Here is a 25,156-nt window from a genome sequence, read left to right on the forward strand (position 1 = left end):
GCACCTTCTGACAAAGCAAAACATATGCTAGACAGTACCTGAAACGGGCTCTCCTATTTGGGGTGCCCCCACCTGGGCCCGGATTTTCCAGCTGCGGGTGCTGCTCCCCAGCACAGCTGCCACTGCTGCCACCATTCCCTGAGCTCAGCCTCCGGACATGAATTCTAACTTTGTGGAGGTTGCAGCAAGAACGAGGAGGGTTAGATAAAGCTTTGCAGCATCTCACCATTTCCCTGAGTGCAGCTCTGGTCCCTGCAGGGCGCTTGACTGACACATCGTCCTCTTTCTCTCTCTCAATCTTTCTCTTCCTTCCTCCTCTCTTCTGCCTCTCTTTCCCTCACTCACTTCTGGGCACAAGAGGGAAAGGTGCGATGTCACGGCTCTCAATTTCCCCTGCCGCCGCTGCTGGCTGCCGGTCTTCCCTCCTCCGATCTGCCCCTGCCTCTTGCCCTCTTAGGACGGTCTCAGCTATTGCAAACAAACAAGCATTGTGTCACAGTCCGACATCCTCCTGCAGAGACAAAAGCAAGCCCTTCCCACATGCCAGCCCTGCGCTATGAGGCTCTGCTTCAGCCAGGGGCTGCCATTGGAGCCGGGCTCCGGCGCCAACGAATCTGGAGCTGCCTGCGAGGACTGATGCACTATTGTCAGAAGTGCAGCCCGCCAGCCCTGCACATCTCTCCCTATAGCCAGGCTCAATGCAAGCGAGCAGGCAGAGAGGGGGGAGGGGGAAGGGAAGGGGAGGGGAGGGGAGGGGAAGGGAAGTGAAGGGAAAGGAAGGGAAGGGAAGGGAAGGGGGAGGCAATCCCAACTATGACTCTGCAGTGCAGCAACTCCATCTCCCTCAGTTGTGGGCTGCTGTTCAGTCAGGTCTGCATGCAGCACTCATGTTGCCAGAGAAACATCTCCTGCCCACATTGCCCAGCCAAAGCACACACCACTCCAAGCAGGGAGGGAGCCTCCCATCGCAGACAAGAAGAATGCCCCCCACTGAGCCTACAGGAGGCCCTCTATCGCATGCTGCACAGCTAGGAACAGATGGAGGCCACAGGAATCAGCCATCTCTTCCCGGAGAAATAGGCAGAGGCAAACTCTTAAGCAGATTCTTAAAAAACAAAAACAAAAAACTCAGGAGGCACATATTTATGAATATTCACAAGTGTATATTGTTCTTTCTCTCATTTCCCAAAGGCTGCACCTCAAAGCCTGTGACTACTCAGGTCATATTATAGACTAAACCTGGGCGGTAAGAGGAGGACTGACCAACCATGGAAGTTAAGAGGGCCAGAGGCACAGACCAAAATAAACCTGCTTATATTGGACTTTATTCTCAAAGTAACAGCCAAGCAAAGTAGAGTTGTTTAGTCAAGAAACAATGTTTAGTAAGAAAACCATTAACTTCGTTACTGGTCCCCTGGCACAGCCAAAATGCAGAAATATTTGCTTATTTTGGACAGGACGTTGGTATAGAGAAGCAAGTCCTTCTTATTTAACTAATGGCCACAAAGATATTCCCTATTTCTTAAATTCATCCAACATGTACACTTGAATGCTGCCCATGATTTCAAGGAAGCTTATTTCCACATAAATACCAGTTAGCACCACATTTGAAGGCCATTGTTGCTGGACAAAACTAATGACACCAGTTCCTCCTGCACAAGCCTCACTGTTGTGAATGTGAGTTACACAACAGCATTCATTTCTTACTGGTTTCTTCTGGTTTTCCATTAATTCTCAGCCTTTACCATTGCTTCAAATTTATAAAATTTGTGGTGACTACATTCTAAATTAGATTACTATCTTTCTATGCACCCCCTTGCACCCGGCCAGTTTCCAGAGCAGCCTTTGCTGATTTGGTGCCCTCCAGATGTTTTAGAATACAAGTTCCATCAGCCCCAGCATCCTTGAATGGCTGTGCTGGGTGGGGCTGATGGGAGTTGCTGTCCAAAACATTTGAAAGGCACCAGGCTGCTCTAGAACATGATCTCCTTCTGCCTGCTAAGGCCCAAAGAAAGAAAGGGATCCAAGCAGGCAAAGGACCCAGCAGCACAACCACAAAGCAGGAACCCAAAGACAGCATTTCAAAATCAGCAAAACTGCCAAATACAGCAGGGCTTTCCTGGGTCAATTGGCAATGGTTTGTTTAATATATCTCTGTCTATCAATTAACCTCTTCTTTCTTTCCATTATATTTGCAAATAAAAAACAGGATGGAGTGCACTTTTAAGGGCTCCATCTCCAGCTCAGCTCTCCAGCCTCCTCTCACCTAGGAAATGCACCCAGGCATTCCTAGAACACAATGACCACAGCGCCGTGTACCACCGAACTGTTGGCACTGCTGTGTCTGGGGCAACAGCTGTAGCAACAGGCCTGACAAGGAATGATAGGCTTCCTTAGCCAGCAGCCACTGTAGCTGACCTGCGGGTAGCTTTTGAGGCCGCTGGGCTGCAGTCTCCGGGAGCCAGCCGTGTCTGCTCAGGCTCAATGCCTACGGTGGTGGAGAAGAATGTTCCTTGCCAATACTCTGGGAATTTCTGTCATCTGCCTGCTCAGGTTGCCATGGCTTTCTGTTAAGCCAAGCAATACTTCTTTCACCAAGCTCCCAAGAAACACAGCCAATCCTTAAAGTGCTGGGGGGGGGGGGCAACTGGACAAAAGAGTGGCTTGAGTAATGGTGGTAGGATGACTTTCTCCCCTCCCCCTCGCATTCCAGATGGGCTGAGTCTGCTCTCCTGAGTCTCCCACACCGGGAATTTGTTCAGCAACCTTTTTTCATGCTGCCTTCTTCCATGCAGAAAAGGCCAGGGCAGATTGCAATCATTACAAACAGCATATTCCACTTGGTGCTATTCAGAAGTCATTTCCAAATGTTTTCCCCTCATCAGTGAAGCAGTCTATGGACTGTTCCATAACCCCCATCTCTTCTGCCACACTGGAAACCACAGCCTTCCCCAACTCAATGCCTTCCAGATGTTTTAAACTACAACTTCCAGCAGCCCCAGCCAGCAACGTTGTGCTGGAGTAGGAAATATGGCTTTGTTGGCTGGGACATATGGAAGTTTTAGCCCCAAACATCTAGAGGACCCCAGGCTCCTGGAAAGCATCACAGCCAAACATCCAGCAGGAGGTTCCTTCACCTTGGCCTTAAAATGCAGAGGTCCTGCTCATTTCCACTGGGCTTACACAGGGGTAGTTCCTGCTGTTGCACTCTAGGGATCAGACCTACCTGTCTTCCAATCTGCTGTTACCCTTAAAGGTAAAGGTAAAGGTACCCCTGCCCGTACGGGCCAGTCTTGACAGACTCTGGGGTTGTGCGCCCATCTCACTTAAGAGGCCAGGGGCCAGCGCTGTCCGGAGACACTTCCGGGTCACGTGGCCAGTGTGACATCGCTGCTCTGGCGAGCCAGAGCCGCACACGGAAACGCCGTTTACCTTCCCGCTGGTAAGCGGTCCCTATTTATCTACTTGCACCCGGAGGTGCTTTCGAACTGCTAGGTTGGCAGGCGCTGGGACCGAGCAGCGGGAGCGCACCCCGCCGCAGGGATTCGAACCGCCGACCTTTCGATCGGCAAGTCCTAGGCGCTGAGGCTTTAACCCACAGCGCCACCTGCGTCCCTTAGCCACCTGCTGTTACCCTTAGCAACACCCAAAACCTACCACTTAAGGCAACTATCTCTAGGAAGGCCTGCCTCTGTTTTGAAGCAAAGCAGAATTGAGGATGACACTCAACTGCCTCGCTTCCTGAAAGGTCTTACTGAAATGGGCATTTACTGCTGGGTTTCTCTTCTGAGCTCCAAGTTCCTCTGCAGAAATGATCTGTCAATCTAGGGCAGTGTCTTAAATCAAATACTCTTTTTCATGATTATGGTATCACTGCATTTTCTAGCCACTCACTACTTCCACTGAATTTTTAACTTCACTCAAGTATGGATGTAGAAACAGGCTTATATACAGCCGAGAAAAACATCTCATTCTTTGGATGAGAAGCAAAGAATGCAGTTCAATGGCCTGGATCCAGAGTAAGTTAGCTGAACTTTGTTACCATTGAAATCAGTGAGACTAGGGATTATTATTATTCATAATAATTACATTCATCAGTCACTTTATACAAAAGAGAAGGTCTCAAAGCAGATTAACAGTATATAATACAACACATAAAAGCTATTTAAAACAAATAAATGTAAAAACATCACAAAATACATAAAATGCTTTCCCAACACCATATCAATAAGGCCAAGTCCTAGACACCCAACTAAAATATGAGCAACTCTGTAGGAGAAAACTTTCTAAAGTTCTGGGAACCATTAAGTCATCAAGCACCTTTATCCATTGGTTTGAATGGGGCCTAACTTGGTCTGGATGCATCCCAATGGACCCATTTATGAAGAATGGTAGATGCAGATCACAAGTAAACAAAGGACAAAGGTCATGGCATCAGCTGAGCAGGGGCCAAGAGTGAGCTCCTAGTAGGAGACTACCTGCCATTCCCAGGGGTCATTATTTTAATTTCCTACCTATATCATCCTTCATCTGGTGATCACAGGGTGATTATATGTATGTATGTATGTATGTATACACACACACACACACACACACACACACACACACAGTACAAACATTGTAACAAACAAAAACAATACCCTCCGCCAGTTTATTTCTAAGGCCCTTGAAAAAACATTTTATCCATGGGTAAGCAAATACTGGGCATTCTTGATTTGGAGGTGAAATGCTGAAATCACTGCCAAATGCTGCTTGAAGAGAAGAGACAGCCAAGGCTTCAGAATGCAAGTGAAGAATATCATCTACGCAGGGCTGGCCACCCATTCAAAGCCCTCACCTGCCCCCCACCCCTGGTCAAGCAAGTGCTGTCTGTTCATAACCCCTGCACCTGCAGGGTCCATTTCTTCAGTAAAGAAAAACAGAAAGGCAAAAAGATGGCTACCTGATTCACAAGAGAAAGAGAGAGACATGCAGGCTTCACAGAGTAGAAAGTTCCCCAGAGGAAGTGGCCAAGAGAGACGGAAGTGCTCAGTTCAGCCCTTAAAGCTATGCTCAAAAAGAGAAACTCTTGCAAGTCCCTGAAGAAAAACAATCATTATGCTCTTAAGGCAAAGTTTAGCTTTCCTGCTACATTTATTTCATTGCTTTTTTAAAGAATTAAATGTAGAGTCCATATTTATTTTTTCTTATTAACACTGAAAATTCTTCTGACTTTTTCAACTGGAAGTTCCAGCTTCACCCTGATGCACTTCCTGGCCTTGCACTAATACCAAGTGGCTCTAAAAGGAGCTCTGGTCTCAAGTACTTCAGGAGCCAAAAAAAGCACAAAAGTCCTGCAGCCAGATTTTAAGCATCTCACTTGCAACATCAGGTTGTACTTCGTGAACTTTGCTGCCACCTGGGAAAAGGGATAGAGTTTGCCAAGTACAGTCATACCTTGGAAGTCGAACAGAATCCATTCCAGAAGTCCATTCGACTTCCAAAACGTTTGAAAACCAAATCACAGCTTCTGATTGGCTGCAGGAACCTCCTGCAGCCAATCGGAAGCCGTGGAAGCCCCATCAGACATTCAGGTTCCAAAAGAACGTTTGCAAACCAGAACAATCACTTCTGGGTTTGTGGCGTTTATGAGCTAAAACATCCGAGTTCCAGGGCCTTCGGGATCCAAGATACGACTGTACTCTTATCCACCTGACCCCCAAGATTGCAGTCTAAGAGGGCAACAGAGAGAAACACCCCAACATTCCATCTCATCAGAGCACTTTCTTGGAACTGACTGCTTTAAATGGAGAATAGATATGTCAGTATTGGGTCTCAGTGTCATGTTTTTCCAGTCTTAAATTCAGTTTCTGTGGAAATTTGTGAATTTAAGAAAAAAAATCCTCATGGAAATTAATCAGCATTTTAGGGCAAATTTATCCTAATAAGCACCCTTTTAATGCAATTTTGACTAATATACATGTTTTTGCAAAGCAATTTCCCCTAATATAATGTATTTTTGTATGCTGTTTTCACAAATACTGTATATGCATTTTCATGCATACTTTACCCAAATATACAGTTGCACCTTGGTTGTCGAACAGAATCTGTTCTGGAAGCCCATTCGACCTCTGAAAATGTTCAACAACCAAGAAACGGCTTTCAATTGGCTGCAGGAGCTTCCTGCACTCAACTGGAAGCTGTGGAAGCCACGTAGGATGTTCCAAAGAACATTCACAAACTGGAACACTCACTTCTGTGTTTGTGGCATTCCAGAGCCAAAACGTTTGAGTCGCAAGGCGTTTGAGAACCAAGGTACAACTGTATGCTTAAAACACAACTTATTGCTTGGCTGGGCAACTGCACTGTAATTCATTCAGTGTGGTGCAATTTTTAAAGGAAGGCCTTGTGTTTGTTTGCATATCTTTTCAGAAAGTGTGAATCTGGTAAATTTGCCTTTAAAAGTAAACTGAAGTGAATTTCTCCCTCACCCTGGCTTTAAATTCACTCAAATATTCCAGTTCCACGACACTCACCACACCTCTGTAAACCCAAGAGAATGACCATCTTTTAGTCTACATACAAACAAAACTGTGGTAAAAGCTCCTGGCTAGACAGCCTTATTTTTTCCTCACTTTTGATTAATACTTTGGTGATTAAAAATTATGTATATTTACAGGGCGATATGCTGAATTATAATCAACTTAGATTCTGACTGCTCAAATAAGCTGATCTGGCAATCTTCACCTATTTATAAACAGCAGATTAATAAATGTGTTTCTTGGATGTAACACTTCAGGCTACAGAGGGAGACTCACATGGCAGAATTCTCCTCTGTTAAGAACAATAATAATAGCAACAATATCCTTGCACATAGAAAGCTTACATGTCAGGAAGAATTGAAATGTTACTTTGCTGTGTGCAGGGAAATCCTGCAAAGAAAGGAGCATTCAGTTATCAAGACAGCACATGCTAAATCTGACCTAACAACAGAAACATAAATCATGCGTCTGACACAAACTGAAAGAAGTCACATGATTTTCCAGACAGCCTTCACCATGTGGCAGAGAATGGCAATGCAATTATGTATACATTCAACTGAAGGCAAACTTCTTGTTTTTATTAACTCTTTGTAAAAATTTGACAGTACACAAGTGCTGAAAGGGCTCTCTACTCTACCACTACTTTAGGTCAGTGGCAAAACAGGTGCTTTGCACACAGGAAGTCCAAGGTTCAATCTCTCCAGCTATAGAAGGGTCAGGTTATGGGAAAGAATTATCTGTCTGCTGCTGGGGCTGCAGTCCAACAACATCTGAAGGGCACCTGGGTGGCAAAGGCTGCTTAAGAGGAATGCCACAGCCAGGGCAAATGAAATGCTACTTAAAGTTCTCCAATTATTCTGATGATGTTTTTATTTCTCAAATGGGAAGTACCATATTTTTTCATGTACCATATTTTTTCCTTAAAAATAATGTCCAAATTTTGAGAGTGTGTTATACACGGATATCCCATTTTCTTAAATCGGGGTCCTCCAAAATAGGAGGCATCTTATACATGGGGGTGTCTTAAATATGGTAGTTATTTCCATGTGAAAACCATAGAAATAACATTAGGAAATAACTTTCACTGACATTATCAGCACCCCCTTCACGAAGTCCTCACCCCATTTATTAAAATCACATCAAGCAGATGCAATTATAATAAACAGGGGCACTATCTCTTAATACTATTATTGTAACAGCAGGAGAATGTGCACGTGCATTGTAGAAAGTAGTTTACATTATGTCAACTAAATATTTAACAAGCAATTAAATTCTCAAGCATATTCCCAGGAAGAAAAAGCTTTCCGCAACTCACATCTTTGCATGCAAGACTGCCAGGAAGCTGAAGCCCTGGTTCAGAACTAAAGCAACCTTGCCCAAATAGCTGTTTTTGGTAGAAACTCTTCCAGGCTACATGTAAAGGATCACTGCTGTAGATTTAACATAGACCAAAAAATAATAATCTGAATAACAACCCCCACTTCTTTCTAAAAAACACACAAAAGGGCAAAAAATGCCCCGAGACATCTGGGTATAGGGTGGTATATAAATTCAATTAATAATCATCATCATCATCACGACCACCACCACCTCATATTTAGACAGTGAGGAAGCTTGTAACAAGTAAGAGATAAATTATATACATCTCAACATAGAATCTGAAATTTTGCAATAACAAAATACCCTTTACGCATCCTCCCATGGAGTGCAGGCTCAGAACACCCGGCTCAGTCTGGTACATTCATTAAGAGATCAACAGAAAGTGGAAACTGCCTCTTTCAGTTGAAGTTTCAGTTACTCGGACTTGCGGGATTAGAACTCTTAAGGTTGTTCCATCTCTGTCATAAAACACAGATATCCCCCAAATGCAAGAATATGCCTCGTGCTTCTTTAAGAGGAGGCGGCAAGGCAGAAAGCCTAAGAGTGAGGAAGGAGGGGCAATAAAACTCATGATGATAACAAGGCACTCTGACTCCCACCAGTTGCTCACAGGCTCTGCCCAGCCTGTACAGAGACCAGCAGGGGGCTGGGAAGCTGCTGATGAGTCATTAGGACTCTTACAAACCCCCAAAATATTTCAGGCTGAGGCTTGAAAAAGGAAGTTTGAAAAAGGAAGCCCTCTTGGTCTGAAAGAGCAGCTTTGGGGAAAGCACTAAACCGGTTTATAGGAAGTCCAAAGTACTTTCTACACACAGTGGATTAAAGAGCATCACACTTTTGTGTGGACTTTCTGAATAGTGTGATCATTTATCCTGAACTAATTTGGATGCTTTTCAAGGCTACAACCCTGTCATAAAAGAAACCCCATTAAAGAGGGGAAACTCAAAACTACCTCATCTTTCTATCTCAGGACTGTAATTAAAATTTTATTCACACGAAAAGACTCTCTACAGAGGAGAAACAGAAATCAAAAGGGTCTATAGACCATGTGAATATATTTAGCTACCCGATCTTCAGGGGCTCTCAAGCACCTTTGCAAGGGCAAAAGGTTGGGCGCTGTAGGCTGGGATGGTGACTGCCTTCCTCAAATCCTGGCTCCGCTGTACTGTCACCGGCTCCAACTGCAGACTGTTGTTACTCCAGCTCCTTTTATAAACCACTGTGGGAAGGGAGAGGGAGGGCAAGCCCCTCCTTCTGTCCACTAAGTCCCCTTTCTCACTGTTTCCAAGCTTAGTTGACTGGGGCACTTCTCCAGCTTCCAGACAAAAGGAACAATAACCACACTTTCCAGATCTTAACTCACATTCCTCCTCCACTTATCCCTACGCACTTCCAGGAAACATATTTAAACCAGCAACTCACAAGTTTGCAGTCAAAATTATCGGCCAGCCACAGCCATAAACACTTGCTGATGCCAGGCACCAAATATACTCTTCCTCTCCCGACAAGCAGACAGTCCTTCAGGGGTGGGCAGATTGTGCAAGCCTCTGCCCAGGAACCAGAAGAAGCCAGATGGTAGCATAGCAGCGGCTGCAACTTTTCCAGAAAGGGGTTTCCGTTGCATTTGTTTAGCAACTTTGTATTGTTCTGCCTGCTTTGTATTGTATTAGCAATCTGCTTTTTTAATCTATACTAATATATTATTTAATCTATATTATTGCTATAGTGCTTCATTTTGGTTTATTATAAGCTGCCTTGTGCCTTCTGCTTTGCAAATAAATGCATGGTAGAAATTTTCCTGCAAACAAATAAAGCACTTAGTGATTTGTTTGATTAAGGAGGAATACCAATCTTGTTAAATAAATGAAAATAAATAAAAATTGGCAAAATTCTGGCTAAAAAATGTTGGCATAGCTAAATGTTTTGTAGCATTCCCCAATAGATTTTCTTTGTAGAAATGTCTCTGTTTTGCATATGTGCTCTTCGTAAGGATCACAGGAAGCTCTATTTACACAGAGACATATCATTGGGTCCCTCTACCTTAGTAGCTCTCCAGGGTTTCAGACGGGCTATTCCCAGTCCTACCTGACAATGTTGCCATGGATTGTGCCCGATAACTTCTGCATGCAAAGCCAAGGTTCTGCCACTGAGCTACAGCCTTCAAAGGAAGCTAACTTTTACTGAGTCAGAGCAGTTGGTCCATCTACGTCAGGGGTCGGCAAGGTTTACCTCGCCTGGGCCGGTTCACTCCAGTGGAGATCCCTTCATGGGCCGGACTGCGCGCGCACATGAGCGCACCCACCCACAATTTCCTGCGTCTGCACAGATGCGATTTCAGCACTGTGGAAGTGAGCCCCCCCACTGCGCTGGTTTAGCGCAGCGCGCGGGGACTTGCCAAGCAGGCGGCTCGGTTCGGGGCCGGTTCGGGGGCCGGTTAAACGACCCCCGTGGGCCGCTTGTGGCCCATGGGCCTTAGGTTGCCTACCCCTGATCTAGGTCAGTACTGTCTTCATGATCTGCAGGGAGAATCAGATGGTGAGAGATGATATAATGTCTTCCCCAGCCAGGCTTTGATTCAAGAAGTTACCTTGTGGGTCCTCCACCCCCTGGAGGACTGTGGGTTGTGAATTCTGCCTGTAGTTATTCCACAGAAGCCAGGTGTCACAGGGTTGGGAATATTATATGTTTGCCAACAAGGCACCAAGTGGTTCTACCCTAAACAAACCACTACCATCCCATACAATTACCCAGGCCTTGCTCCAAAACCCTTTGCTATGCCAAGTGATGCCATTAGCTGTACAGAGCAGTGTCTTTAGTGTACGAGCTTTTCTGAGGATTCTAGGTTCCTGTTCCCTCACAACTTTCTCAACAGAATGTAAAGCTTATTTATGCAGAGGGATATTAGCTAGTACTGGTTAACTACTTTGTGTTTTATTTGAGCTTGTTTTTCTTTAGGTGAGCTGCATTGGAAAAGCAGCATGCATTCTAAATACTGATGGACAAGTTTTGTTCATTCCAAAGTGGATTATAAAAGCAGTGAGTGTTTCTAGTTCTCAGTATTGCAAGGTTCTGAAAATCACAGATACCAGCATGCATACAGCAAAGACTGGTAACTGTATGGGATCTGAACTGATTTGGTGTATGTGTTGTTGTTGCAAACATGTTTATGTGTGTGTAATTTGTTTTTATATATGCAATTGTTTCAAACTGTTGCATATGTGTAACTGTTTTATATATGTTCATATTATATACTAAATCGCTTTGAGATGCCTCATGAGAAGTGATTCATAAATGAAAATAAAATAAAAGAATAACCACTACAACAATTCTTCCCAATAATTTTAGCACAGCTTAACTTCTGTATCTCTGAGGAGATGACTCTAGATTTTAAACGTTTGGCGTTCTTCTTCTCTCTCAACCTGCTAAATAATTATTTGCTCAAAAATGACTCAGAAGGTACAGAGTCAAAGACACGTGGCTTCTGTGGAATAACTACAGGCAGAATTTTAAAGAAGTCATTTTTTCCCCATTTAACACTATGTGGTTTCCTGAACAACCATTTCCTTATTTATACATTTATCTCTGGCTTTTCTCCCACTCAGAGTTGCTAACATCAAATAGCTGTTATTTTTCCACAGAAAAATGAAGCATTGGGGGGAAATTGTTTTGAAACATTTTCTGTCTCACATCTCTGCATCTAGCGATCTACCTATACTATTGTTTTACTGTACTTTTTATTCTTTTATATTCTGTTTTAATTATTTTTATGTACACCATCTGGAAATTTTGGGCTATGAGGCAGCAAAACAAATTTGTTATTACATTTCCAGGTGTTCAAAATACACTTACAATAACCCTGTCCATTAAGTTCACACTGCAGATAGAGGAGGCTGCTTGCTGAGGCTACTTTTCACTCATTTTAACTATACGTATTGGCAATGCAGCCAGACTGACCCACATTACAGTTCATTCTGTACCGGCAGCAAACTTAGGCTCAGGAAAGGAATCCCTGCTTGGGGTTTTCCATTGATTATTTTCTGAGTCAGGATCTCCAGCAGAAGGAGATATCACATTGCAACAGAGCCCACAGATGCAATTTGTACCCTTTCAGCAGAGTGTGCCATGTCATCAGAGTGGATCACTCATCAATGCATGCCACTCCCCTCCGCCAGGAAAGGCTACGTCGGTGAAGCGCCACTGGGGCTTCTTGTTTTTTAGGGCTAGTCAGGTGCCAAAGTATGGCCCATCACACTAAGGTTCCCTCTCCAGAGCTGGGGACGGCTAAGCTGCATGAACAGGCCAGGTTACACGCCGCGTGCTCAGTGTCAGATGTCACTGTGAACTGGGGCTCCTCCAAAGTTCACAGAGTTCTCTTGGATCTTGGCAGCACCTTTTCTACCTGGGTTGTAGGCAGCATTCCCATTATCTATTCTGAGCCCAATTGTGCAATAGTATTTGGCGTTTACATTTAAATGAAAATAAACTAGTGGGGAGCAGGGGAAACAACAAAAAGCTCAGCAAATTAACCCTCTCTCAGTAGCTTTATCTGAGCCTATGATGACCACTAAATGCATGCAGAGAATTTCACCCTATGCACACAGGAGAGCCAAATTTACAGGGGTTCACTTATACAAGGAACTTGGTCTAAGGCAAACCGAGATGTCCTTTCATTTGCCCAAGTGTTGTAGATCTTTTGATTTTACCCATCATTATACTTGGCTGCTAAGGTTATCCCACTGCTGTTTTGTGCTGCTTTTATATGAATTTGTTGCTAATATTTCTAGTGTTTTTTTTTTTGTTAGCCACTAAATCAGTGAGATATACAATGGTACCTTGGTTTACTAACTTAATCCATTCTGGAAGTCCGTTCTTAAACCAAAGCGCTGTTAAACCAAGACGTGCTTTCCTATAGCAGCGGGGGACTCAATTTACAAATGGAACACTCTCAACAGGAAGCAGAACATGTTCTGCTTCCAAGGCAAAGTTAACAAACCAAAACACCTACTTCCGGATTTGCAGCGTTCTTAATCCAAGTTGTTAAACTAACCTGTTATTAAACCAAGGTACCACTGTAAATTCTCTTTATTAACTGAATAGTAAAAGAAGTTACTTTTGCTGCTCAATTTGCATTCTACCTTTCCAACAAATGGTACTCAAGGCAGCTAACAAACAAGGCAGCTAACAAACAACTGGAAGGGGTAGAAAAATCATTTATGCAGAATTCCCAGGTCTGCGCCATACAGAAACATCCATTCTGAAATGCAAAGACACAAAGCAGCCCACTAGAATGGCTAAGAGTCTCTTCATTAACAAAAAAGTAGGGAGCTTTTTCACACACCAAAGGAAAATATAAAATGAACAAGCTGCAGCTCAAGGCGAAAAGCTGCTCTCATCCGGCCAAGAGTACACAAGCACATTCTTTGGTCAAGGCTTCCTTGTGTAAATCAATGTGGCAAGAATGCCGAGCTCTTTGGAGGAAAGGCTTCTTCTCCCTAAAGACCTCTAACCCCTTTGGACACAGCCTGTGAACACATTCAGGAAATGCTTTTTGGATTCTCGGCCTCCTGGCCACATGATAACATATCTACCCAATGCAATCTGAGCCATCTTCATTCATCTAATTAAATGGAAGTAAACCCCCCTCTCATATTCACAGTGTGATCCAACTTTGGAAAAGCTGGAAGCAGAGCTCTATGTCAAAGCAAGAACGGGGAACTAGTGGCCCTTCTCCAGGCGTTGCTGGACTCTGCAACTCCCAGTAGCCCCAGCAGCAACATTTGAAAGGGCATAGGCTATACTCCATCCCTGCCTTTAAAGCAGGCTTCCTCAAACTCGGCCCTCCCGATGTTTTGAGACTACAATTTCCATCATCCCTGACCACTGGTCCTGCTAGCTAGGGATCATGGGAGTCGTAGGCCAAAAACATCTGGAGGGCTTGAGGAAGCCTGCTTTAAAGCAAGGTTAACAACTTAATGCTGACACCTCCTGGGAATCAAATGGCCATCTGTCAGGGAATTTTAATTGTGTTTTCTGCATTGCAGAGGTTTGGACTAAATGACCCTTGGAATCCCTTCCAACTCCACAAATTCTATGATTCTATGACATACTTTTCCATAAATTTATGTTGATCTCACAAAACAGTTTTGATTCACACCAGCAATGGAAGCTCCAACAACTGGATGAGCTGACAGAACACAACTAATTTTTATTTGATGAAATTAGTGCCATAGCAGTCCTAATGACCGATACTGCTTCTCTGTGAAATTTGCCTCTTTTATACACTCTCACTCTGTGCACCCTTGCCACTTTGCAGCAAGCTCAAGTGCAATTTAAAATGTAACACCTTCCTACCAACACAAATAGGCTAGCCCTGTGTAGTGGAGACTGAATCAAGGGGCGAGCCCCCCTCTCTCTCTCCCAGCAATCCATTCCTGTCCTGGTGATGGGCAACTTCACAACTCATTACCCATACAGAAGTGGGAAAAGCTCAGTCATTTGTGACCAAGGATACAAAAAAACCTGCAATGGGGGGGGGGGTGTCAGCAAAAATAGACTCCACTTTGAACAATCAAGCTTTTATATTTTTTAAGCCTCCCATTGTTTGCAGCAAGAAGCAAGACAGCCCCCCTCGTTCTACTATTAATTTGGCAAAGCATTCAATTCAGGGGTGCAATTAGGGGCCAGCCAAGCCACAGACTTGTCAGTAAACACTGCATTCCAACATCTTAGCACTTGATTTGAGGCTCTGCGGTGGGACACTTGATTTACAGGGCAGGAGGAAGCTATACAGAAATGTTAACATCAAAAAAAGGAGCATTAACTATGACCTGTGTTCATCCCCCACCCCACCCCACAAGAGCAAGATAATGGGCAGATGCAAAAGTCTAAAGGTTGGGTGCCAGCAGTTTTTAAAGCAAAAGGGGCATACCACATTTACACACCATAGAGACCACTTGCAGAAACACAGAGAGAAATAGAAAACGGTCCCAGAAACATTCCTCAGCACCAACAGAACAAGCTGTTCTGCTCAAGGAGTCAACTACAGGACACAGAAGTCAGACCAGCAGGAACAAGAGGGTTGGCACAGCTCAGACCTTGTATTCAACACTTGCAGAGTCACTGGCTGAATACACACAGACACACAGGAGCATCAGAACTACAGACTATGCAGTTGCACTCCTTTGTATCTAGTTCCTAATGGAATCAAGCCATCCAAAGTTCACTCATTTAATTGGCCACCCTAGAGCCCTGGTGAAGGAAAGCTCCATGTTGCAGGTACTACAACCACCGGTGACTGCATTACCGCTCATCCAAGTGAGACCCACACACAGAACCCCTTTTGCACTCATCACCCAAATGCTTTAAAGAACCCTCTCCTTTTGCAGTCCAGAAAAGGCCCTGACTATAAGTGGCTCTCCAGGGTTTCAGACTGCTGTCTTTCTCAGCCCTACTTGGAGAAGCAGGGAACTGAACCTAGGACCTTCTGCATTCAGAGCTGGTGCTCTACCATGGAGCAATATGGCCCTCCCTCCTTATTACTACCACACAGGGCTTTTTTTAAAAAAAGCCAGAACTTGCCAGAACTCATTTCCAGCACCTCTCAACTGGGCACCATTGCCATTTTAGGAGAACAAGGGAGGTGTTCATGGTGAGTTCCAGCATCTCTTTTTCTGGAAAAATTTCATTGCTATCATCACTATTACAACAGGCAACTAAACCAAAATGCCACTAGTCATGACACCCCAGGGAGCAAGATAAAAGGTGATAGGTGGGTCCAAAAAGAAAAAGAAGGGGGACTTCCGGGTTGGCGCCTCCAGGCAATGGCGGAGTTCCTCCGATCAGGAGGAATTTGCTCTGTGGAAATTAGGATCTGACCGCCACGGCGAAGGCGGAGACCCGTTGAAATCACAGGCGGGAGAAGCTTGTGAACTTGGGATTCGGCTGGCACCTTTTGCGCCTCCCCTACTCGCGGGGAAACCCTGATTTGGGGATCCGGAGCGAAGTGGGGTGAGCGGCATGGTGCTTTGAATCGACTGCTTCTTTCACGGAGTGAAGCCGCACTGCTGTTGCCGGAGAGCGCTGTCTTTTTCCTGTGGACAATTTGACTTTAAACAACTACCTGTGAGTAGAACGGAAAATTGGATCTTTAAATTCATTAATTTGGCATCGAAGCAGGAAGGTTTTAAACAGGGAGTCCGCCTTCCTCTTTTGTAAATAGATTGAAGCAAAGACGTTGCAACTTAAAGCCTTGGAAAGTATTTTGTAAAGGATTAAATCTCCATCGGTTAAAACTGTTAAAAAAAACCCTTGGAAGCAGGAGAAGAGGGGGGAAATTTTGGACTTAGTGAGCCTGCAGGAGAGAGTGAAAAATTAAATTACCACTGCTCTGAACCTAGAAAAGGGCTGCCAGCAGAATTAACGTTTTGGGAGAGTTCACTGACTGTGAACGGATAGCATGTTGACAGATGGCTAAATAAGAGAAATATATTGTTTCCATTGTCCTCTTCTGCGTTCAAAAAGGAGGAAAAGTAATTGAAAATTGAAACTAACTTTATATTTTAAAATGCGCATGAAAGGATCGATACAAGTGGAGACTGTTTCCCTCTCGAGGGAGCTTTTGAAACTGTTACAAGAGTGGGTTTTTTCCAGCTGCAAGATAAGAGCTGTGAGAATCAGAGATTGACCTTGGACTTTAAGAATGTGGACAGAAGGAGCTTTAGTGTCTGTTTTATGTAAGATAAGCTACTCGCTGGAACAGCTTCACAAAAAGACGGATGTTATGAATTCCAAACTTGAGAACTTGGAACAAAAAGTGATAAATTTGGGACAAAAAGTAACCATTAATACAGAAATTGCTCAGGATTTGATACAGGAAACTACTTTGACAGGACAAACTGGGGAGAAGAAGGAGAAAGTTGTGGTTGTTGAACCTAAAGTAATACAAGTGGAAGCTCCAGCCTTTCAGAGGCAAATCGAGGACTATAAGTGGAGGCCTCTTATGAATGAATATAGAAAAAATCAGAATTTGAAGATTGGAGCCCTGCCTGCACTGGAGAAGGAAGGTTGGATAGACTCTTTCATGCAGGGATTTATTGACCTTTGGGTTCTGAATCTGGGTCAGGAGGTGATTGGAGTTGTGGGGGTCTTTGGATCTGGAGGAGTCTTGAAACATGATTTGAGATATTGTATGGACCTTGGTTCTAGCTGTGGAGAGTTGGCTGGCCTGTCGAGAGGGAATGGGGGCATGGCTGGGTTGGGGCCTCCCCGAGACTTGCTCTTCAGCATTTTCAGCATCAAAGAATATGAAGAAGAATTGCAGAAGGGACTTGGAAAAGATTTAAGAGCCTCGGACAGAAGATCTCCAGGTTGATGAACTATATGGAATGGATGGCAATGATTGGCAGAATCCGAGTCCAGGGAGAAGAGATGGTGGTAGAAGATTGGGAAAGTCTAAAGTTTGTACATAGAAATATTGTAAAATTAATGAGTGTTTGAAAATTGTTGGAATGAAACTTTATGGCTTTAGCAGAAATGCTATAAGGAGTTAAGTATAAATAAGTATTTTAGTATTAATGGAAAATAAGGTTAAAAATATGTTAAGACATTCATAATGATATAGAGAAAGATGGAAAGGATTTGCTGAAACAAGTAACAGAAGTGGAATACAAAAAGGGAGGTGAGAGGAAGTCGATGAAATAAGGGAATGAAAGATAGACTAATGAAATGGTATGCTATATGTTTTTTAAATTGTTGTTGTTTTGTTTTGTTTAATTTAGTGTTAAGGTTATGTTTTGTATTGTTTATTGTATTGTTTCTTCTTTTGTTCTTTTGTTTTTTTAAAAAAAGAAAAAAGAAAAAGAAGGGGGGGGAAAGGCTGAATACTATTGAATGCATACTGGCGTTCTGTCCTTCCTCAAAGAAACTCAGAATGATGGTCGCACCTCATAGCCCTGGACTGGCACTCCGTGACTTGCTCAAAGCCACTCAGCAAGCTGCAGAGCTGAGCAGGGAATTCAACTTGGGCTTCTCACACCCAAGACACAAAACTTTAGAGCCAATGGACCACACCATTCATTTCATTTTACATTCGGCAAGTTCATGTTGTTTTTAGCAAGGGATGGTGAGATGTTTAAGAACATGGCATAAAAACTTCCACAACTTACCTCCCAATCACTTGCGATTTTGGGGGGTGGCTCTAAACCCGACTTTCTGAGCTGATTCTCCTTATAATTCTCATATTGCTTGTATCCCGCATAACCTCCGCCTGTAGCCACCAAAAGGTGCAGTGGGCGTAACCGCAGTACACTCCTCACCGGTGCAGTGTAGAGTTTCCGCTGACCTGTAACAAAAGGAGATAGTACTTTAGGAAATCAGGCAGGCAGCCATTGACACTGCGGTGTAACAGAGGAAGAGGTTGTACAGTGAACCTGGCATCTCCAAGCCAGCCCAGAGAGAAACATCACCATTGTTACAAAGATTGGCTGGGGGTTCTTTCAAACCATCAATGGTCACTTCCTAGACAAATCAATTCCCAACTCACAGCTTCAGTTCTCAAACATAGAGCACTATGGAACAGAGCCCACATTCAAGTAAAACAATTATTTTACTTTGACAATTTATATACTCATTCGCTACATCAACTCTAAGCAGTGTACATAAAATTCAATACAATGAAAATAAAAATCAGTTAAAATTATAAAATCAGAATTCAGTTAAAAAGCCTACTGAAATAAAAAAAAAAAATCATTAGGTACTGGAAGTTCAACAGGGAGGGGACATGTCTGACCTCAACTGGAAGGTAGTTTCATAAAATCGGCCCCACAATATTGAAGGCACTGTAACTCCTCCAAAGAACTCTGTGATTGGGCAGAGATATAAGGGACCAAGTGATTGCTGGGGCAACTTATTACCAAACTTAAAACCATGGAGAGACCTGGTCTGAACAAAGACATTGGATTCTTATCTCATTATACATGACAAAGCCATTTTTCACCTTCTCACCCCTTGCTTTTTCCTGTAAGACCTATTGCAGTCGTTAAGAGTCGTCAACAGGCTCATCACAGCTATCTGCCAATCACCCAGTCCCACCACCCTTCTGAGTAATACCTCTCCCCACCTTCTCACTATATAGAAGGGTCTGGTGACTTCTGTTTCAGTGTATCTGAAGAAGTGTGCATGCACACAAAAGCTCATACCAAGAACTAACTTAGTTGGTCTTTAAGGTGCTACTGGAAGGAATTTTTTTATTTTGTTTGGACCTGAGCTGTTAACTTAAGAATGAGAAAATGAGAAACTGAGAGAAACCAAAATGGGCATTCATTCATCCCTTCTGGGGATGTTGCATTGCCTGTGAAAACCACCTTGGAAGCTGGAGATTTTCGATGGAGGGCTACTGCCACATTCATATTTTTGCTGAATAACAGCTGGCAAAGTATGATGGGGAGATGACTACCAAATGTGCTTCTGACCTTTGTACCTCTTACACTCTGGCATCAAAATATTTCAAATGTTTTTTCCTTTGTTACCATTTCTGAAATGTTATTAAAGTACAACATTGTGTTTCTTTGGTATCTGGCACAGTGGGAAATGGCTGTTTTCCAACATTCCAGCAATCTGGAAGCTGCAAAATCAAAGAGACAGCAAACAGCTACAAACATAAAGACTGACAACAACCCAAATCACCAGAGAGCTGTGAAAGGCAAAATACACATAAAGCCAGGGCTCTGCTGCACACAACAGGCACTTCTTGCACTCGATGGTCCTGCATAGAGACACATGGTGCTTCCACTCAGTTAACAGTGCAAATTGGAGAGCCAAAAGATCAAAGAAGGGAGGGGAAGGGGGAAAGAAATATCATATCATTCTAATCCTTTTCCATTTCTATGCAAGCATGGATATTATTAATTTGTGTTTCTTATCATAGCACAAGCAGCATCTTGCACTTCCCTACTGCCACCTGCTGGACAGGAGCATACACTAAAATGAAGTCTTCTGGGAATCATTTGTGGGAGCAAAAGAACCTCAGCTGGGATGCAAAGTGGCATACATTTGCATACAGGCAGATGCTTTTTACTGACGAGGTTTCTTTACCATAAGGTCCTATGGCTGGTTAAAACAATGTAAAAATAGTTTCAGCAGTGAGCCTGCTGTGAAAGCACTCTCACTGCATTTTAGACACATGGACCAGAGTCAGTGGAAATGAAACATGTTTTTCCAACTTGCAGTAACAATTGCATTTGCACAAAACTGATTGGCTAGCCCTTATGTAAATCAGCAAGCCACCAACCTTCCCTTCTTGCCACTGAGAACAAGATAACCATGACTATGTTATTCTGAGCTTTCTTCTTTCTTTTGGGACCCCAGAGACTGACACAACTAGAGAGAATATGCCACATTAGCTGCATCAGTTTTTTTCTGGATTAGAATGTATTAATTAAAGGCCTTGGGGACAAAACATTTCTATTTGTCTGTAGGTGGGGGATTATTGGTTTTTGCTACTGTAATTAAGTTATGTACCTTGTGTTTTCATTTTGTATTTTAATGCTGTAAACCAGCCTGTGATCTTTGGATGAAGAGCCGCATATAAAATTAATTAGTTAATTAATTACAGTAGTTAATTAAATTTCTGGAAATTGTTTCAAGTGTTCAGGAAGCCAAGGCTTTTGCACTTCTTCCAGCTATATTACTTTGTTTACACATCTCCTATATAAATCTGTATGGACATTATTCAGATCTTCTTTAGTGGCCTGGCTCTGGGTGTCCCCACTAGGAAACGGGGCCTTCTCTGTGGTGGTTCATGGTCTGTGCAATTCCCTTCTCAAATCCATTTAATTAAAACTGGCAAATCCGCCCATCTTGCTTGGGACAGGACACCTCTGTGCTCAAGGCAGAACAAAACCACCCTATTCTGGATGGTCTCCCAACTCTATAGAGCTGATTTTCAGGGGTCACTGGAGTCTGCAGGCCAGGGGCAGGGGGAGAAAGTAAAAAGTTGCCTCACCTCCTCCGTTAGCAGACACTTTCACTAGATTAAAAGTCATTGTGCTTGCACATAAGGCACCAATTGGCCACAACCAAACAAAATTAATTTCAAAGATTAAAACATAATTAACAGTTCTGGCCTACATCACCACCAGAATACTCACGCTGCATATACATGACGAATACCTTCACATGATTGATTCAGCAAGAACTACAAGACCAACAGGTTTAATTTTCATCTAATAGTCAGAGACCTAAAATTTCCCAAGGATGGGTATCAGAAATTTAACATCAAAGAGCAGTTGCTGTACATGACATGTCACAATCATCATCACATACAGATTACAGATTCTTTATTATGTTGTGTCACAGACTCAAACAAAGCAAAATTGCATAAGTATCAAATATCACAAAACAGGATCATGTCCTGTTCCGTGTATTGAAACCAGCCTTCCATACCCTCCCTAACCCTCTCTTGCAAAAAACTTCTCTCTTCCACTTCCTGAACAAACCAACTACCTTTAATACTGTGCTTCCAAACCATAATTTGTAATCATAGTTTGAAGTGGTAAGATAAACAATAAGATGAAAAATATGAGGATTCTTACCAGTAAGGAGGAATGGGGAAAGTGGTTGCTTCCAAAGTACCAACATCTTCTTCATAGACTGATTATCATGTCTTACAATGCTGCTGTGGAAAAGGGTACTGGTGGTGATGGGTATAAAAACAGGAAAATACAAATAATTATGGATGCATATCTATATAAAGAATCTACATTAACTACACATATTCATAAACCGAGCTACAAATCATTATCTTCCTCTGGATTACTGTATAATATTTACCTACTCCTGCTTTACCTTACCTACTCCAGATGATGGGCAAGTTATAAATCTTTTTAGAATTGAAATAAATAAATCACGCAATGTGTATTTTAGAGAGCTCATTTCATCTTTCTTAACTGGCAGGTTCAGGGCTGCACTTCATTATTTTTAGCCCACTTTTTCCTGTTTCTGCAGGCTTTCCAAATTCTGCTTTTACTGAGGACAAATTTAGCAGTAAAGAAATACAGGAAGCCGCACCTGAAGCCCTGACCTTTGCAACCTCTTCTATCTTGAGGCTGGCAGCAGAGTTCATGGGTATTTTAAACCCATCAACCTTGATGTGTATGGAAAATCTAAAGTCGTGAGGAGGAAAGTACATTACTGTTGCCAAGTGATCACCCTCTTGTTAACCCTGAGAGGTTCTGCAGTGTAATCACATCAGAGAACATGAGACCTTACAAGCTGGAAACTATCACACTAAAGCAAATTCAAGCCAATGGTCTAAGCCTACTCCTGATTAAAGCACCGTATTTTTCGCTCTATAAGGCGCACCAGACCATAAGACGCACCTAGTTTTTGGAGGAGGAAAACAATAAAAAAAATATTCTGAATCTCAGAAGCCGGAACAACAAGAGGGATCGCTGCGCAGCGAAAGCAGTGAGCCCTCTTGCTGTTCTGGCTTCTGGGATAGCGGTGCAGCCTGCATTCGCTCCATAAGATGCACACACATTTCCCCTTACTTTTTAGGAGGGAAAAAGTGAGTCTTATAGAGCAAAAAATACGGCATTTGAATTAAGATTTGCTCCCTATGGAATTTATTTTCAAGTTTTCTATGTTGCACAACACTGTATGGGAGTCGCTGAGAATCAAGCCTTGTCATTACAGACTTGCTCCAGGTACACTTCCTTGGTTATGACAGGTAGGTGAATAGCAAAATGCTTCTCATCATACCAAGTGAGGGAATGCATGGGGGAGAGGAGAATAGGTACCCTATTGAAATCCTCCACTACCACATTGGTATGGATGAGAAGTAACACTGGAGGAGCACTGTTGGATCAGACAAAAAGACCATCTAGTAGTCCAGCATCCTGTTTTCACAATGATCAACCAGATGCACCCATAAAACCCCCACAAGCAGAACTCAAAAGCTAAACCACTCTTCCCACTTGGAATTCCCAGCAACTGGCATACAGAGATGTACTGCTTCTGACACTGGGTATAGTATATAACCATCGATAGACAAATGTGTGAAAAATAAGGCTAACTTCCACTGAAAGCCATCCAATGTGGTAGCCATCTTGTGGCAGCAAATTCCAGTTAATTATGCACTGTGTGAAGAAATGCATCTCTGCTGAGACATGTGGCAATCTGCAAATGTACACAAATGTGTGCAGTGATTTACTATTCACTATATGTGTGATTAGGGTGGGGAAGATGCCCTCAGGGACCCATTAAGATAGGGCTAAACCAAACCCTTGCTATTTGTGACACACACACACACACACACACACACCCTGCCAGAGTTTGAGGTATATCCCAGATTGCTTACTTTGGCTCACAAAATTTAATGGGGGTCACTGGGTACAAAGTCATTGGTTCTATTTTATGGTCACATTTCAGAATCCTGACATTTGTTCACCTGCACTGAAAACTATGCCACTAATACAATTACAAATTGTGAATGGAATTAGGCAGAGTCACTTGCCCAAGACCACTCAGTAAAGTCCAAAGCTGAACCACGATATGATCCCAGATCTCTTAGCACCAAGCACAGCTCTCTACACTGACTGATTAAAACTGTTTCTCATCTTGTTGTTGCTGGCATCCATCTGTCTCAGGAGACAATGGAGGAGTGTGCCTTTTGGGGGTGAAGTCAAACTGCTGGAAGTCAACATACACAAGGCGGAAGCTTCCATCATGAGTTCAATGGATTTCAACAGCTGCATATATTTCAGCTATTAATAAGAGGTGTCTCTGAAGCACTACTGAAAAGCTTTGAATAGGAGCTCTTCCTCTTCCCAATAGCTAGTTGGGCCTGCAGATAAAGCCTCCACAGAGGAAGATCAGAATGTTCCAAACTTACTGGAGTTGGCTGCCTTCACCTGCCAGGGAGCCAGTTCATATTACAGTCCTTAGGGCCAAATAAAGTGCGATGACAGAACTGCGCATTTAGTTATAATTTATATCTCACCTTTCTACTGACGCTGTACTCAGGACAGCCCACATTTTATAGAATAAACTGGTGACAAGGGCCAGGGCCCCTTGGGCAGCTAACACCTTCCTCGTCACCCTCGCCTGCACCTGTGGTGCTCTGCCTACAGAGGCTTGCCTGGTGCGCCACATTACTTTTTTGGCACCTGGCAAAGACTGTCTTGTTCTCCTAGACCCTTTAATGTATTTTATCTTTTAAGTTCTTTGCGGGTTTTCAGTATATTTCCCCCCTTTTCCTTTTTGTTTTTCTTTGTCCTAAAAGGTAGTGGAATAAGTAATGTGCATTGAATTTTTTGTCATATGAGCTTTATTGTATTTTTAATATTTTGTTGGAAGCTGCCCAGAGTGGCTGGGGAAACCCAGCCAGATGGGCGGGGTATAAATAATAAATTTATTATTATTATTATGAAAAATATAATAATGATGATGATGATATATCATCATTGATATTATTTTAATATTTAATATCGTTTAGTTTTTATAATAGAGTAAATTGGTCATTCTTAACTTATGTATGCAAGTTGAATTAAGTTGATATGCAAATATGACAGTCATTTGATTTAGGCTGAAATGGATTTTATGGCTGGAATTATTAATGCACTAATGCTCCCCCCAACCCCGCACCTTCTGAAACCATGGTTTGAACATGGCTTGCCTTAAACTAACCATAGCTTATGTTAATCACAGTTTGCCTGTTCTGACAAAATTACAAACTGTGGTGAACCAAAAGCAAAAGCTTCGAAACTCCTCCTTCCAGCTGTGCAGAAAGAGAGGAGCATGTTCATCAATGCAGGGCTAAACCATGTTTTAGCATTGTGTTAATCCTGCTTTAGGTGCAAGCATAGCACAGTTGGCTTTCTCTCATTTGCACATGTTGCTCGAGAGCCTCTTTCTTGTAACTTCTACCTGAAGGCTGAAACGAAGAGGGAGTAACTAATTCAGTATCCTGAGGAAGTTCATGGAGGTTGATGAGGGGACAGAGAACCCAGTCACCTCTGCTCCCAGTCTCCTGAGATTTTATGGAGATGGAAAGATGAGCAAAGAATGTCTAGCCCCTGTGTGTTCCCAGTGACCTACAGCTAGGGTGGCAGGGGAACATTCAAGAGCCCAAATTTATATATTCCCTGGGACTTGATTGTGTGTATATATGGTAGCAATGATGAGGTTATTTAGAGTCCAAACTCCACACTATAAATGGAATTGATGCGAAAGAGAGTAATTCAGATCAGAGTTCCACA

At 43.0% G+C, this 25,156-nt stretch overlaps 1 protein-coding gene across 6 annotated transcripts in view; it reads right to left on the bottom strand.

The window, feature by feature from the left end:
* The window catches only part of PISD (phosphatidylserine decarboxylase), a 40,624-nt gene that overhangs the window by 12,769 nt on the left and 2,699 nt on the right, over window positions 1–25,156 (bottom strand). Inside the window, exons 2-3 of one of the 6 annotated variants that reach the window (XM_079956910.1) lie at window positions 21,491–21,588; window positions 18,065–18,240 (exon numbers count right to left, since the gene is read on the bottom strand). In XM_079956910.1, the coding sequence (XP_079813036.1) occupies window positions 18,065–18,240; window positions 21,491–21,588 (274 nt within the window). Of the gene's footprint in view, window positions 1–38; window positions 705–7,836; window positions 7,972–8,197; window positions 8,278–8,992; window positions 9,086–18,064; window positions 18,241–21,490; window positions 21,589–25,156 lie in introns of those variants that run through there. The other 5 variants (XM_079956908.1, XM_079956912.1, XM_079956909.1 and 2 more) reach the window with 5 other exon arrangements.

This window comes from Podarcis cretensis, assembly GCF_951804945.1.
Source record: "Podarcis cretensis genome assembly, chromosome: 16".
NCBI lineage: Eukaryota > Metazoa > Chordata > Lepidosauria > Squamata > Lacertidae > Podarcis > Podarcis cretensis.